Source organism: Acomys minous (assembly GCF_964271855.1).
Source record: "Acomys minous genome assembly, chromosome: 14".
NCBI lineage: Eukaryota > Metazoa > Chordata > Mammalia > Rodentia > Muridae > Acomys > Acomys minous.
This window is the reverse complement of record NC_140496.1, coordinates 92926741-92941320: the sequence shown is the minus strand read 5'-3', so window position 1 is coordinate 92941320 and position 14580 is coordinate 92926741. Positions and strand designations below refer to the sequence as shown.

Here is a 14580-nt window from a genome sequence, read left to right as displayed (position 1 = left end):
AGCCTGTGACGACTCACAGCTATGGGGAGCATAGGCCAGCAGGCGAGTAGAGACACGGCCCCTGCGGTTTTATGCTGTAGTCTGATCACTGCTGAGGCTTAGCACTATTTCACATGCTCCTTAGACACTGATTTGTCTTCTGGAAGCTTCTGTTACTGTCTGTTCTATTGAGTTCTTTTTTATTCCTCCCTAAATGAAAAAGCATGTAGATATTAGGGACAGTGATTCTTTGCCAATCACATATTTACAAATAGTTTCCTTGCACATTGCTTTGGTACTTTCCCCTTATTTCTTCCTTCCATTGCCTTCTTTTTTGGGGGGTGTGGTCCTGGAATTATCGGCATATGCTACACCATCTGGTTGATTTTATTTCTTTATAGCAAAATTTGCATTTCCCAGATTTTGACAAGTGGTATTATACAAGGACAAGTTTGTGAAATTATTGAAATCAATCTCCCACTTTGAGTTAAGTCACAAATTATCAAAGAATTAAAGCAATGCATTCTCAAACTATGGGCAGAAGTCCCAGCCCATTGTGGGTGGTGCTATAACCTAGGCTGGTGGTGCTGGGTGCTATAAGAAAGCCAACTGAGCAAGCCATGGGGAGCAAAACAGTGATCAGGATTCCTTCTGGCCTCTGAGTTAGTCTGCCTCCAGGTTCCTGGCCTGACTTCCCTCAGTGATGGAGTGTGATGTGGAACTGTAGGCTGAAATACAAACCCTTTCCTCACCAAGCTGCTTTCGGTTATGGTGTTTGATCACAATGGAAATCCTAACTAAGATAATAACTGATATATGTGTAGCGACAATAATTAATGTGTGTGGGGGATCATGATTTTGGTTGAAGGGGACATGGGAGGAGTTAGAGGGTGAGGGATGGCTGGGAGTGACATAGAGGTAGTGTCCATGTGTCGGTGACTGAGGACACACAGGTTTGGCTGAGTTCACATGCACACATACATGTGCACGTGGAGTTTCTGGTGATCTGTCTGACTTGCTTTGCTGGTTATAGAGTTGCTGTGTTACTCGCTGACACGCTGGATACTTGAAGGAGCAGGCTGAGGTGTGGAAACCAGTACACACATACTCTCTCCCTCTCTCTCTCTCTCTCTCTCTCTCTCTCTCTCTCTCTCTCTCTCTGAGTTTTCTCTGACTTAGTCTTGTGAGATCTTCAGAAAGCTCAGGGCGCTCTTGATAATTAAAGCAGTGCCACAAAGACCGTTTTCCAACCCTGAGTCCCAGGTGAATGAAATGAGCAAGCTACATCCACACACCTGTTCATACAGGTCACATACATCTTCTCAAGTCCACATACATGTTCATACAGGTCACATACATCTCAAGTCCACACACCTATTGACACAGATGTGCATGATCTCCAAAAATCCACATACTTGTTCATACAAATGCACATATACCTTCTCAGAAGAGTATTTGACCCCTGATAAACCTCCCCCAATTTACTATTACACTTACCTCACCACTTTTTCTCTTCTTATGCAGGGATACACTTCTTGAATACTGTTAGATATTTGGCAGACAGTGTTTAATGTGTTTGGATGAAGCTTTAATATTTAAAAGGAATTCCCAGTAATGGTTAGTACAGTATGGGGGTAACAGAATGACTTGTCAGTGCAAGCAAGACATTACCAAATGCCAATTTGCTCTTTCTTCAACTCTGAGTAATGTCCTCAGAATCGTGGCCTGGTTTCCTAGTTCTACAACAGCCTATTGGGCTGTTAAACACCACAAGCGTAGCTCAGAGCCCATTGCTTCGCCTCCACCCTACAGTATCTGCAGGTGTTGAGTCATTATTTCAGATGCAATTTTATTTATGGGAACAATTGCATATTCATTGTGCACAAAAGAGCATAAAAGCAGAGTGGAGATGCGTGATGTTTCTTTTTAGCTACCGAGACAGGGATTCTCCAGTTTTCAACCCAGGTCTATCTATTGGCATACTGTGGGTTTTACCCCCACACTCTTAAATTTCATGAAGAAGAAAGTACAAGCAGTGGAACGGGGTGTGGCTGGAAGACTGAGCACATAGGTCATCCTGTGTATGTTTGGGTAGAAAAATCTGAGGATTCCTAACCGAACAGAATGCAGGATGTCACCAGACATACTGTCCCCAGTGGAAAAGATGATCTATGTCAACCAAATAAGAACAGTTGGTACCCTCCGGTTCCCCAGCTGAGGTGTGACAGCTCTTGCTACGATTGTAAATGTGTAGTTGAAAATGGTGTCATAGAAAGTTCAGTTTCTTATGGAGATCTTATACAAGTGCTTTATTGACTGTGTCTCGAAGGAACCAAATTAAGGCCGTGATGTGGCTGGTGCTGTGATTCGGTGGGGTGGGGAGGTCAGAAACCTGTCCACGAGAAGGCATCGATGTGGTCTCAGAATGTCAGGACGGTACGGATACTAAAATACAAAACAGAAGAGATTGTTTTCACACTCCACAATTTGCACTCCCCATGTGAGTGAATGTGTGACGAGTCTCAGTGAAAATCCATCCGGGCTCCCAGCAGTCCCAGGTCCATCCCTGTGGCCAAGCTCAGCTTGGTAAATGAGCAACCCACCTTTCTCTCATCTCTCTTGCATTCTCTCTAACTCTAGTGCCACACATAACATGCTAATATGACTGTCATTTTGGTTCTAGATTAGCATTCTTAAATAATATTGAAAGCCTGTGTGCCTTGTGTAAGAAACGTAATAATGCAACAACAGGGGCTTCCTGTGTGCTGTTTGCCATGCACTTTGCAGATGCTTTTAGGCACTATTTTCTCATGTAAACTTCATCCTAAACAGCAGCACTGTGAGGTAGTCTATCACACTTTGTCCATTTTAGAAACTGTGAAAACCAAGGCTTGGGTTTGTAAATTGCCCTAAGCCACACATCTGTGTGCAGAGCCTGACATGATGACAGAAGCCGGGCACTTCATGTTTGCTCTTGTCCCATGTCCCCTTCATTTTCTGTTAGCCGATTCCTCTACCATAAAAATAACCTCAAGGCTTACCTCTTTCCAGCACGAAGCAGGTCAAATCCTTCATTTATTTTCTCAAAAGGCAAAACATGGGTAATTAATGGTTCCAATGGAAACTTCTTAGCCATAAAGTCAGCCACAAGTTTAGGGACAGAATCTTTACTTTTAAAGCCTGAAAAGAAAATGGTGTCACCATTAGATGCAGTTTCCAGGGAAACTAAAGCTCATAAAAGTACGGTGGTCCAGAGGCTGCCATGTCAGACACAGAGGGTTAATCAATAAAAATGTTCTGTGTTGCACTAACATCTTTACAGTATGCCGCCCTGATAACCCAGGGTCACTGGCTAAGGAAGGTGGCTTATTGGCTCTTTTCCAGAAAACTTAAATTGCAGATATTTATACCCAAAGTAAGGGAGCTGTCTGAACTTAGGTAGTGAGTGTAGGCATAAACTCCTGCCTTGGATTTCCTGTGTCCTGTGAGGCATTTTGAGGCCTCGCAAAAACACAAGTAGAAGGAGCTAGGAAACTAATTTTCATGTTTTTAACCCATGATGCCTTCTAAATTCTGACCTTTTCTGTTGCGAAAGGGAAGAAATTCTGAAATAAGTTAAGCATTTGATCCTCAAAAAGCTGAGGAGAGGACTTAGTCAATAAAGTTCTTAGACCTCAGTTTGATCTTCAGAATATAAAACAAAAGAAAACAAACATGAAACAACAACCAAAAAAACCAAGCAACCAACCAACCAGCTGACTCGGTGGTGGGAGTGTTTGTAATTCCAGGTCTGGAGAGAAGAAACCAGTAGATTCCAGCCAGCGAGGCTAGCCTGAGGCCACTGTGACGCCCTTTCTCAAAGGGCAAGGCAGAGGGCTCCCATGTAACTACACCAAATGTCCTCTGGTCTCCACACACAAGTACCCATGTCCACCTTGACGTATATGGACAGACTTAGGATCTGCTCCTTAGCTGTACGTACGTACCACCAAATATTGCTCCTTTCCAGGTTCGTCCCATCAGCAGCAGCATGGGGTTCATTGAGAGGCTTTCAGAGTTAGGAGGCACCCCTACAACAACACTCACACCACATGCAGCATGGCTGCTCAACAGGGCAGACGTCTGGGGAAAAAAAAGTAATGTGTAAAGTAGATTCTCTTGTGGTCTCTACTCACAGTGGACAGTTTCATGCGATACGAAGAAATGTGCTGAAGATGTTTTTTTTTAATAAAAGGGTGAGTGAATTAATTTACCTATGCTTGATTCCTCCTTAGGAACTAATAAATAAGCACACATCATTGTGAGCATGTAGAGGCTGGGTCCTCAAAGGAGCACAGTTTCCTCCATCACATGACTCTCAGGCAATCTATGGGTTGGCTAATTCGCTTTTCATTTATCCATCAAGTACAATTTTGAAACTATACTCTGAGCCAGAAATGTTTGATGGTGAAGATGATGTAATGATGACATCATCAGAAGTGTGTCTTGGCTGTTTGTTAAACTCCCTTTTAAAAGGTCCCCACCGTGGTACTTACACCCAGAATGGGACTGTTTCCAGTGGTTGTGCGCCAGTGTTATGTTGTCCTATAAACTGTAGACATCGGAAGCTTTCACCTTCCAATAGGTGTTTTTGTTGTTGTTTTAAACACATTTTATAGTAAAAATTATTTAGAATCCTTGAAGATACATGGTGATTGGACTTTTGATTTTGAAATATGACATTTAGAAAGCCAGGTGTCCTCAGAACATGAGACTGTCAGGCTTTTGGATCTTCAAATCAAGTGACAACCCAGTTTAAGATGAACAGATAGGGAAAATTGCAAGTGAATCACAGCAGAGCTATGGGCCTGGGAAAAGCCAGAGCCCTGAGCTTGAAAGGACTCTCCATGCAGAGGAGGTGCCGTCCTCTCTTGGACCTTCTATCTATGACAACTTGTCTCAGCTCAAGACTGAGAAAAACATCGGTCTCAGGGTACCAAACCCGTCTTCTATCACCAACTCCGCTAAGACTTTCTGGAGAACCTCAATAATGGTGAGTTATCAGGTCTTAGGACATTTCTCAGTAGAATTCTAGAGGTCTTTGGCTAAGTGAGGTGTGACTGGAGAAGTATTCTTTAGCAATTACTTAAATGTAATATCACGTGGATTCCAAAAACACAGGCACTATAAACTTGACAATAGGTTTTCTTCTCATTACGCCCAACTGACCTTAAATGAGTGCTTAATGACCTTAAATGATAAGTATTTAATATGCACTATCTCATGTAAATCATAAATAATCCTATAAGATGTATCTCTTAAATTTAGGGGGTGTGGGAGAATCTGTTAATTCTTTTTTTTTAAAAGGTATTTACTCCAACACATTGATCTGGATGCTTAAGGATGCCCAGCACTGTGCTTTCTTTGAGATGAGAGATGTATTAAAGCAATTACTCTGTTCTACATGTTTTATGTTAATAAAATAATACTTGGTCCCAAATTGGCTATATGATAATGCTTGAAAATGTATCATCATATTTAATTTAATTGAAATATTTAATTTCAAGGATTATATAATATTAAGAATATGGAAGAAAATCATATTAGCCCATTTAAGGCAAGATCTACATACCATGGTGTCAAGACGGCCAATGACTTCAAACGAAAAGTCCACCCCTCCATCGGTCATTTCCTGGAGTACTTCCTGGATGGGTTTCTTGTAGTCTTGAGGGTTGATGCACTCAGTGGCACCCAACTCTTTGGCCTTCGCAAACTTGTCTTTGTTGATGTCTACAGCGATGATCCTGGCTGCTCCTGCCGCTTTGCAGCCAATGATGACAGACAGACCAACACCTCCGAGGCCAAACACCGCACAGGTGGAGCCTCGAGTCACCTAAGTTTTCAGAAAATGCAGAAAAAGAACGGAACAGTGACTGTTAGGAAGTGTCCCACACTGCCTTGGTCCTTGGCTTTGTCCTCTATTGTGGCTACTTGGACTTCAGTCCATCTGCTGGCAAACCCTCTTCTGGTTACAGATGCCCAAAGTGATACGTCATTGCTTCTCAAACTTTGCTGTACATTCGACATATCCAGAGAGCTTTTTGTTTAACCGCGGGAGCCCAGAACCATTATACTGGAATCTCTGCAGGTGGAACACTACTCCTACCCTAAGGGGAAGGCCGAGTTGCAAGCAGCTGTGCTAGGTGGTTGGTCTTTGAGTTCTAAATAGAAGGAACTTTACTTTTCAAGAGCCTCATAATAACATCTTCTGCCCGCACACAAGCAATCTGAAGAGACGAAGCAAGTGTCAAGGTTACTCCAGGAGGCTAACTAGTAATCCAGCTCCCTTTGGTGACTAACTTTCAGCAGTCACAACCCGTGTACTGAGAACAGAAGCGGGCTGGGGAGCAACCAGAAGTCGTCTCTGGCTTAGAGCAACAGGAAAACGGACACGAAACTTTAGGAAAAGGCACCATGAGACCAGTGTAATCTTTGTAGGGCTTTAAGCCTGAAGTTTTTAAAGGAGCAAAGGAAAAATACTTCAACAAAAGCTTGTCAGTATCATAATGACTGAAAGCCGTGATCACAAGTGGCCCTTGGCTTACTGATAGGCTCACCCCTTCCTCCTGCTGAGGCAGACAGGCAGCTGCCCAAGCACTAAGTGCCTTAGGACTAAAGCCACAAAGCTGGGGAAAGGCTGGATCATTAACTTGATTGGTTTGGGGCTGCTTAATAAACCAACCATCTGTCCCCAGTACTCTCACTGTCATTTTCCCTTAGCACTGTCTATTTTACTAGCCATCCATCAAATGTTCTTAAAGGCTATAGGGCCCATCGCCACTGTCTACCTTGCCTAGAAGACTGTTAGGCCTGGTATAGCCATTGAAGCAATGGTTGCTATGTATTCCAGTTTCAGACTCAGCAGATAGTTTGAGAGTAGTTCTAGTCTCTCCCTAGTAGCCTGCAATAAAAATGTAGGCAAACAGCATTATCTTTTTGGATCTTAGATTTCACAAAATAAAATATACTAATATATTTTCAGCCCTCTGGGAAAGATTATTTTTAAGATTATTGCCTAAAATGTATCACTTTTAGTGGGTGTGTATGCTTGTGTGTTTATATTTATGTGTTTTGTGTGTGTCTATGTGTGTATGTGTGTGTATATGTGTGTGTGTAGTTTTGGTTTCAGGGGAGAAGATGTAGTGATGAGGTCTCAAATATAATGAATGCCTTGCTATAGTTTTCTTGTGTCTTCAAGGATCCACTTGGTGGGGGCCATGCTACAGGCTTATAGAGTAAGGCTGGGAGCAGGCAAACCGTTTGCTTTGACTATGTCAGACCCTGACAGAACCCATCCTGACTGATACGAGTGAAGTTTCTTTCCAACTGTAGAATGAGTGATGACATAAGTTCCAAGCTCTAAAATTTGGCAGTCATATAGAAAATATAGAATATAATTATTGAACATAAAATATTTACTTTTTCTTAATTCAGTATCAGCATCATTTTCATCTGTTAAAAAGCGGGTGAATTTTCTTCATGCTTTCAAATTCCTTCTGGTGTTATTTTTCTATTAATAATTTAATCAAGACCATAAATCTATGGAAGTGATTTAGAGGAAACCTAGAGTAATAGGTTGATGTTTTAAAGGATCCACTAACAAGCATGCTTAGGAAGTATTAGGTCACACAAAGCAGGGTTTACCTAACAGCGCACCATCTCTCATATGAGCTAAGGATGAGCAGGCCACTAAGCAGCCTTGTAAGGACTGCAGGAGGGGGCCATGCCTCAAGAGGGGGCCATGCCTCTGGCATCATTCACATTGAGGTTTGCTGGGATAATGTCTGTTAAGGTTTGTTCACAATCCTCATCACAGAAGAAGACAACCCTGGCCCACAGCTGGCCACCAGGCTCTTTCCACTATCAAAAGTACAAGCCTCCATCAGGAAGGCAGTCCAGAGAGGCTGCCCTGGGGCGCAGTGCCATTAAGTCCAGATCTAGCTGGGCTGGAGCGATGGCTCAGCAGTTAAGAGCACTGTCTGCTCTTCCAAAGGTCCTGAGTTCAATTCCGAGCAATCACATGGTGGCTCACAACCATCTATAATGTGATCTGGTGCTCTCTTCTGGTGTGTAGGCATACATGCAGGCAAAACACTGCATACATAATAAATACATCTTTTTTTTAAAAAAAGTCTGGATATCCATTAAGCATCGGTTTTCTTATGAGGAAAATTCCACTGGGCAGGCAGGACAGCTCTCAGTGACAATGCTGGTCTACTTTAAAAACAAAACAAAGCTAAACAAAACAAAACAACAACCCCCCCCATAAAAAACCAACAGTTTGTGACAGTATCTCTGCAGTACAAATCTCCCCACTGGCTTGCTTAATAGACAACAATAATGGCATCTCCACTTTATAAAATCTCCCATTTGTCCCAAATAGCCAAACTTGCCAGTTCCTGTCTCTTAAAAACATATTTAATTGTTCAGAGTATTCGAAGTTGGGACACAACAGAGATTTGCAGACAACAGCATATGTAAACTGTTACCGCTCAAGATCTATATAAGCTTCAAATAATCTCTGTGACAGGCTAGTTTCTCTTTGGACATTCTCCAGAACTGGACGCGTACTATTTTAGAGCTTTCCTTGCTTTTCTTGAGTGTGTGAAGTGAATTCTCACTAGGGTTGGGGAGGCATATTTCTCTTCCACAAAAACGCCCTCTGATGTCCGTGAGCAATCGCTTCCTCTTTGGTGCCACTAACATGTCCCAAAGCTTGTTCCATGTGTCATTTGCCATCCTACCTTGGCAACCTTGACAGCAGAGCCATAGCCAGTCGAGAACCCACAGCCGATGAGGCAGACTTTCTCCAGTGGTGAGGCATCATCGATCTTGGCTACCGCAATTTCATCGACCACAGTGTACTGGGAGAAGGTGCTGGTGTGGATGAAGTGATGGATGGGTTTTCCCTTGCAGGAGAACCTGCTGGTGCCATCAAGCAAAGTCCCCGAAGGCTTTGACAAACTGTCCAGGAAACACAGGCACACAAAGGACATGAGATGGGGGGGGGGGGGGGAAGCCAGTGTGCAACCCAATTGTGCAAGAAGACAACAGTAAAACCTACTCATTTTTCATACAAAAGTTGCTTTCCGGGTGCTTGCAAATCCTGCATTTTCCACACTGGGGAGAGAAGAGTGGAATGACTTTGTCACCTGGAAGAGGAACAGCAAAATGACTTAGATGTCTGTCCAGGAATGCAGAGAGCCAGAACGCGAAGCTCACATGTAGAGGCGTGTGTTGTTGAAAAGCCTCCAAGAGATAGGGCCCAACCACACCTCGGTCATTGTCTCCCAGCCTGAAGATTGCCAGAGAGAGAGAGAGAGAGAGAGAGAGAGAGAGAGAGAGAGAGAGAGAGAGAGAGCGAGAGAGAGAGAGCGAGAGAGCGAGAGAGAGCGAGAGAGAGAGAGAGAGAGAGAGAGAGAGAGAGAGAGAGAGAGAGAGAGAGAACTGTTTTTGTGTACCTCAGTTTCTCTCGTGGGCTTTGCACATATTATTCTAATCAAACTTTGAATATTCTGTCTGCTAAGGATAAATATGTATTTTAGTGGCAAGGGAGCTGCCGCCTTCCTATTGGGTCTTGGAGAAACCTACATTTTATGTAATAGTTATAATAAAAGCAAAATAAAAAAAAAGCATGACATAGGAAATATTGTATAAATAAAATAAAAGAAACTTGATCATAGGATAAAATTAAAGTGAGAACTTTGATAGCTTCTTTTTAGGGTTTGGTTTGTTTCTCGTGTCTCTGTGTTTATGCCACTTGTGTGCGGGTGCCCTTGAGGGCCAGCAGAGGGGGTTGGGTCCCCTGGAGTTGGAGTTACGGGAGGGCACCCTGCTGTCCAATTGGGTGCTCCAGATGAGCAGAGCCCCGACCACTGAGCCACTCACTTCTCCACCACCTACTTTTTGGTCTTTCAAAGTGATTGCGCTTCTCCTATTATTAAACAAATGCTTTAAAAAGAATTTTAGCTATTTTTTGAGGAAGCATAATGAAAATGTGATGAGTCGCAAATTGCTTTGGATATCTCAGTTTGTAGCAATGAACTAGATGTTTTCTCTGGGAAATAAAAAAAATTATTTTCAGTTTTTTAAGATAATTATTTATGATTATCAATTTTGCTGCTATGGAAAAAGCAATCTGAGAAGTAAAGGTGTCATTTTACTGTTAGTTTTTTTTCCAACTACAGGAAATAATAAAAGCTGAACTCAAACGAGACTAGCTCTTTTCTTATTCTCTGCTTGCTGAGAATAAGTTATTTAGAAGGGAAGATGTTTGACTCTACTGGCTAAAGCAATCTTTTTAGAGATGAATATAATTTTTGTTTTTACATCATGTATGCTACCTATGTTATTGGACCCCAAAATGGCTTGGTTATTATGTTCCATAGATAAAAGTAATGTTGGGTAACACCATGACAAATTTAATTTTACTCACCCTTGACCTCTGAAAACACACAAAGTTAAAATAAAAACATGGGTAAAGTAATATGTATTGTGCAACCTACCACCTTTGGCCACAATTAGTGATACTAAAAACTGTCTTGTGTTTGGACACCTTTAGCTATGCTTTTCCTTCTGGAGTTTCCTTTTATCATATTTTATTTTTTCTATATTCAAGAAGGACGAGAGCATATGGTAGAAGAGAAAGCCATCATGTGGACACAGTGCGGCTAAGCCAGTGGCATCCTGCAAGCGAGGCAGACAGAATTCTGTACCTGGCTTTACGGAAGTCACTCCTTCTCCAACACTCTCCACAATACCAGCTCCCTCATGGCCTAGAATCACAGGAAGAGGCGTGAACAGGCTTCCGTGAATTGCGTGATCATCCGAGCGGCAGACTCCCGTGGCTACCATCTACGGATTAGAGATAAAGTTTAACTAGCTAAGTTTTTGAGTGTGGAGCTTTCGCGCACCTGTTCTGAAACCATGTTTCTGAGGAGCCTGCCAACAATCCCTAAGGCTTCCAGATTCCAACCGTTCCATTATGTCCAAGATTCTCCAGTGTTTTTGTCTACCTTTTCCCAATTAAACAGATTAAGAGTCAATGATTATCCTGTGACTCTGAAAAACAGATTTTATACAATCTATAAAAATGCGTGCTATATTATGAACATAGGAAAATACGAAATTAGGATGAAGAAATTACCTAATATTAATTGGTTTTGGAATCAAGATGTATATCACTTCATAAACACATAAACAGTTCAAAAAACTTATGGGATTATGTTAAACGTGCATTTTAGTCACTTCAAGCTTTAGGCAACTGAATTGATAGCTTGCCTGAGAAACAAATTAATTCATTGTCAGGATCAACAATTAAAGGACCATTAACGGAAGTCTGGATGCGTTTATGGAGTATTTTCCGAGGGTTTTCAAATCTAACTTTATGGAAGTTGAAAAGGAGCATCACCTTAATGCGGACTTCATGAGCCTTAGGAGGTGCGACTTCAATGTCCTCGATGGAGAAGGGCTTGCGAGACTCCCACAGCACAGCAGCTTTGCATTTGATTACCTGCAAGGCAAAGGGTTAACTTCAGCTCAACGAGATCACTGCAATGGTGGCCTTCCTAATGTATGTGTGTGTGTGTGTGTGTGTGTGTGTGTGTGTGTATAATCTGTCCTTGGGTCTGCCTCCCAGTAAGTACTACATTAAAATACCTTTAAATATGTGTGACACAATAGTCCAAGGCCAGGAAAATGCAACTAAACGTAATACACCCACATGAAGAGGCACATGCTCTTTCAAGCTAGGCTCTCCTGTGGTTTTGTTTTTCTTGATTGTCACCGGTACTGTTCTCAAAAAGGTTATTTAACTGCAGTCATTGGGCATATATTTAATTCTGTTATAATTATTAATATATTTTTGAAGTGTTGGGGACAGAACCCAGAACTTTGTGTATTGTAGGCAAGTACTCTATCACAGAGTTAGCCACCAGGCATTGGATTTCTGAGGCTATAGTCTAATAAGCAGTCCAGGCTGGCATTGATCTAGGGACCTCTCTGCTTGGCATTCCTAGTCCTGGGACTTCAGGGGATGTTCTACCAACCCTGGCTAGTATGGTGTTCCAGGCTGTATAAACATAAACCAAAGATCATCCATCACGGCACTCTTACTGACCCTGTACCTAAAAGCCTGGATACCCTAGTCACTCAATTCTTGTTTGATTGATACGGTTGGTTTCTAGTTTTGCTGTATGAATTCACTATTTCTTTTAACTTATCAGTCACTCTTTTTTTTTCCTAATTTTCTTTGAAATATGTAATATGCCATCCTAAACGCAGCCAGTAGTGAAAGAAAATAAAGTGAATTGGAATAAAAACACTGGCATCTAACCAGCCCCTTATGTGATTCTCAGCCCGTCATTTCAATATGGAGCCATGTCACACAATGTATGCAAAAGCCTCTTTAATTTCCAACACCCAGTTCTCATGGTTGGATTGAGCTCTTGGACTTTTGACCTGCTCCTAAAATAACCCCTGTGTCAACAGAAACATTGACTTTTATAATTCAGCAATTAGATAACATGAATCAATTAATTATACTGAAAGACTGCTTGCAGTAATTGTGGTACCATAAACAGATTAACAAGTAAAAAACACTTCTGTGCTATATGTCTGCATTCTTAGTGTTAACAAGCAACTTAGTTTTATTAGAATTAATTTTCTTAAAATCTGGATTTCTTTTCTTAACAGAGAAGAGACTGCTTAAAGAATTTTTTTGTAGAAACTTCTGAGTTGTGCAGTAATGGGCCCCTTCAAATCTCAATTTACATAGTAATGTAATCTTACAGTGGGTGATTCTAATGATTTGGAAATCAATCCACCTCTTGTTGGAAATTTTATCTAAAGGTTATGGGGACGGTTCTAGTAAGTTCCTGGAATCAAATTCCTCTTATGAAACTCTTATCAGATTTAACTTTCCTCTGTTCATAGAAAAATGTGAACAAAGAATAGCACATTGTTGGTTTCTTAACATAGATACAGACTTTTGATAAAAAGACCTTAAAAAAAAACTTCTTATTTATAAAATAGTCACTGCTGGCTTGAAATGAATTCTCTGTACTGTAAAGTTAATGATGGAACTAAGGGCGTTCACAGATCTAGGCTCTATTCACTCCTGTTAACGATAGTTAGTAGCAGTCTGGTTGCTCTGTAACCTCATGCACATCCTGAACTAAATTATTTGTTACACGTTGCACTTCGGGGACCCAGTTGTTTCTAAGTCAGGAATTTGCGTCTCGTTGCATATTAGTGAGAATATATTTCTAACAGTGAGATTTTTTTTCTTACTTTTCCGGCAGTGCTCATGCTGTCTGTTCGTGCTGCAGGCCAGGCAGAAATTGATGGGTCCCCGTAGGCTTCTTGCCTCCTCCAGTGCACCGGGCCAAGACTGCACACACATTTTGTTTGCTGGGGTGTCAGCTGGTTCCACACGTGATCTGGCCCTTTACGGACACACCCACCAGTTTATTCTCACTGCAAGTTAAAGTTACAACAAAGGGCATTGGCCTGTCAAGAAAATATTGCTCTGGGGATGTGCTGACAAGCACATTTTGTTTTCATCTGATTTAATGCTTCCTTTCTCTTTTTCCCCTCCTCCCCCGCAAGCTCAGTCCGGTTACATGCTTTCTCAACTGGGATCAGTCAGGCCAGACCACTGTTTTCCTTTGCCTAGAAAATGCTGCAACTTAAAGTCCACAGGGTGCGTAGTACGGAGGAGAGGCCAGGAGGAAGGGCAGACAAAGTAGACAGACAAGAGCTCCAGGGAAGGAAATTTTGGCCTCTATTCTTTTTCAAAGCAGAGACGCACCTTCAGTCACAGCAAAGGTGCCCAGACCCATCGCGTGTCTGCAGCACACACAGCTGGTCAGCATTGACTGAGAGCCTGGGCAGACATAGAGCTGGTCCAGGGGGTGGCAGTCATGAGTAAGAGATGGTCTCCACTCCTGTCAAGAGACGGTGTTATAACATGCCCTGTTCCTTCTAGCTGAGAGAACTTGGACATATCTAACTGCTCTTTGTCATAGTTCCCTTCTGTAAGACGAAGATGACTAAAAGTGTCACTTCAAAGACTGTGGTGGATAAATAAAACAATAAACACATGTGCTTCTTTTGGAGCCATATTAGGTAGGAGGCAGCTCAATGAATTATAGCGACAACTACCATCCATAAAGAGAAGCTTACCACACGCTGGGGGAGAAAGGCACACAGGTATGTGTGTCAGCCATGTAGTCTGTGCTAGGAGAGAAAGGGTCAGTCTGACTGAGGACGCAGAGGAGGCTTGGGGGCAGCATACACTTGAGCTAGTCTAAAGAACGGCTGTTTGGGCAAATGGGCCAAAAAGTCACTTAGGAATCTCCATTGTCCCTTGTTTAATGTCATGAGCTCAGGAACAAGAACACGCATTTGATTTTTATTGAATAGCATGTCTTTTTCCAATACCACTTGGCCATAATATGTACCACTCTTTAATTAAACAGGTGGGGAGCGCATATACATAAGTGTACAATGTACATTCTCTAGGGTTGTCAAAGACACAATAATGCTGTGTGGGTTCAATTT

The 14580-nt window shown here is 42.0% G+C and overlaps 1 protein-coding gene across 1 annotated transcript; it reads right to left on the bottom strand.

The window, feature by feature from the left end:
- Nucleotides 1-1807: 1807 nt before the first annotated feature.
- On the bottom strand, nucleotides 1808-13462 carry ADH1C (alcohol dehydrogenase 1C (class I), gamma polypeptide). The gene is made up of 9 exons (XM_084757407.1): nucleotides 13309-13462; nucleotides 11429-11530; nucleotides 10734-10872; nucleotides 9083-9170; nucleotides 8763-8982; nucleotides 5591-5851; nucleotides 3966-4101; nucleotides 3021-3159; nucleotides 1808-2424 (listed from the first exon to the last, which is right to left on the bottom strand). The coding sequence occupies exons 1-9, from the start codon at nucleotides 13324-13326 to the stop codon at nucleotides 2400-2402; spliced, it is 1128 nt and encodes a 375-aa protein (XP_084613533.1). The 5' UTR covers nucleotides 13327-13462; the 3' UTR covers nucleotides 1808-2399.
- Between the last annotated feature and the right edge of the window lie 1118 nt (nucleotides 13463-14580).

Coding starts and splice junctions, on each gene's coding strand:
- ADH1C (XM_084757407.1), bottom strand. Junction 10,873..11,428: donor CTCATGAAGTCCGCATTAAG/GTGATGCTCCTT, acceptor TCTAATCCGTAG/ATGGTAGCCACGGGAGTCTG. Junction 5,852..8,762: donor CTGCTGTCAAGGTTGCCAAG/GTAGGATGGCAA, acceptor CTGAAAACTTAG/GTGACTCGAGGCTCCACCTG.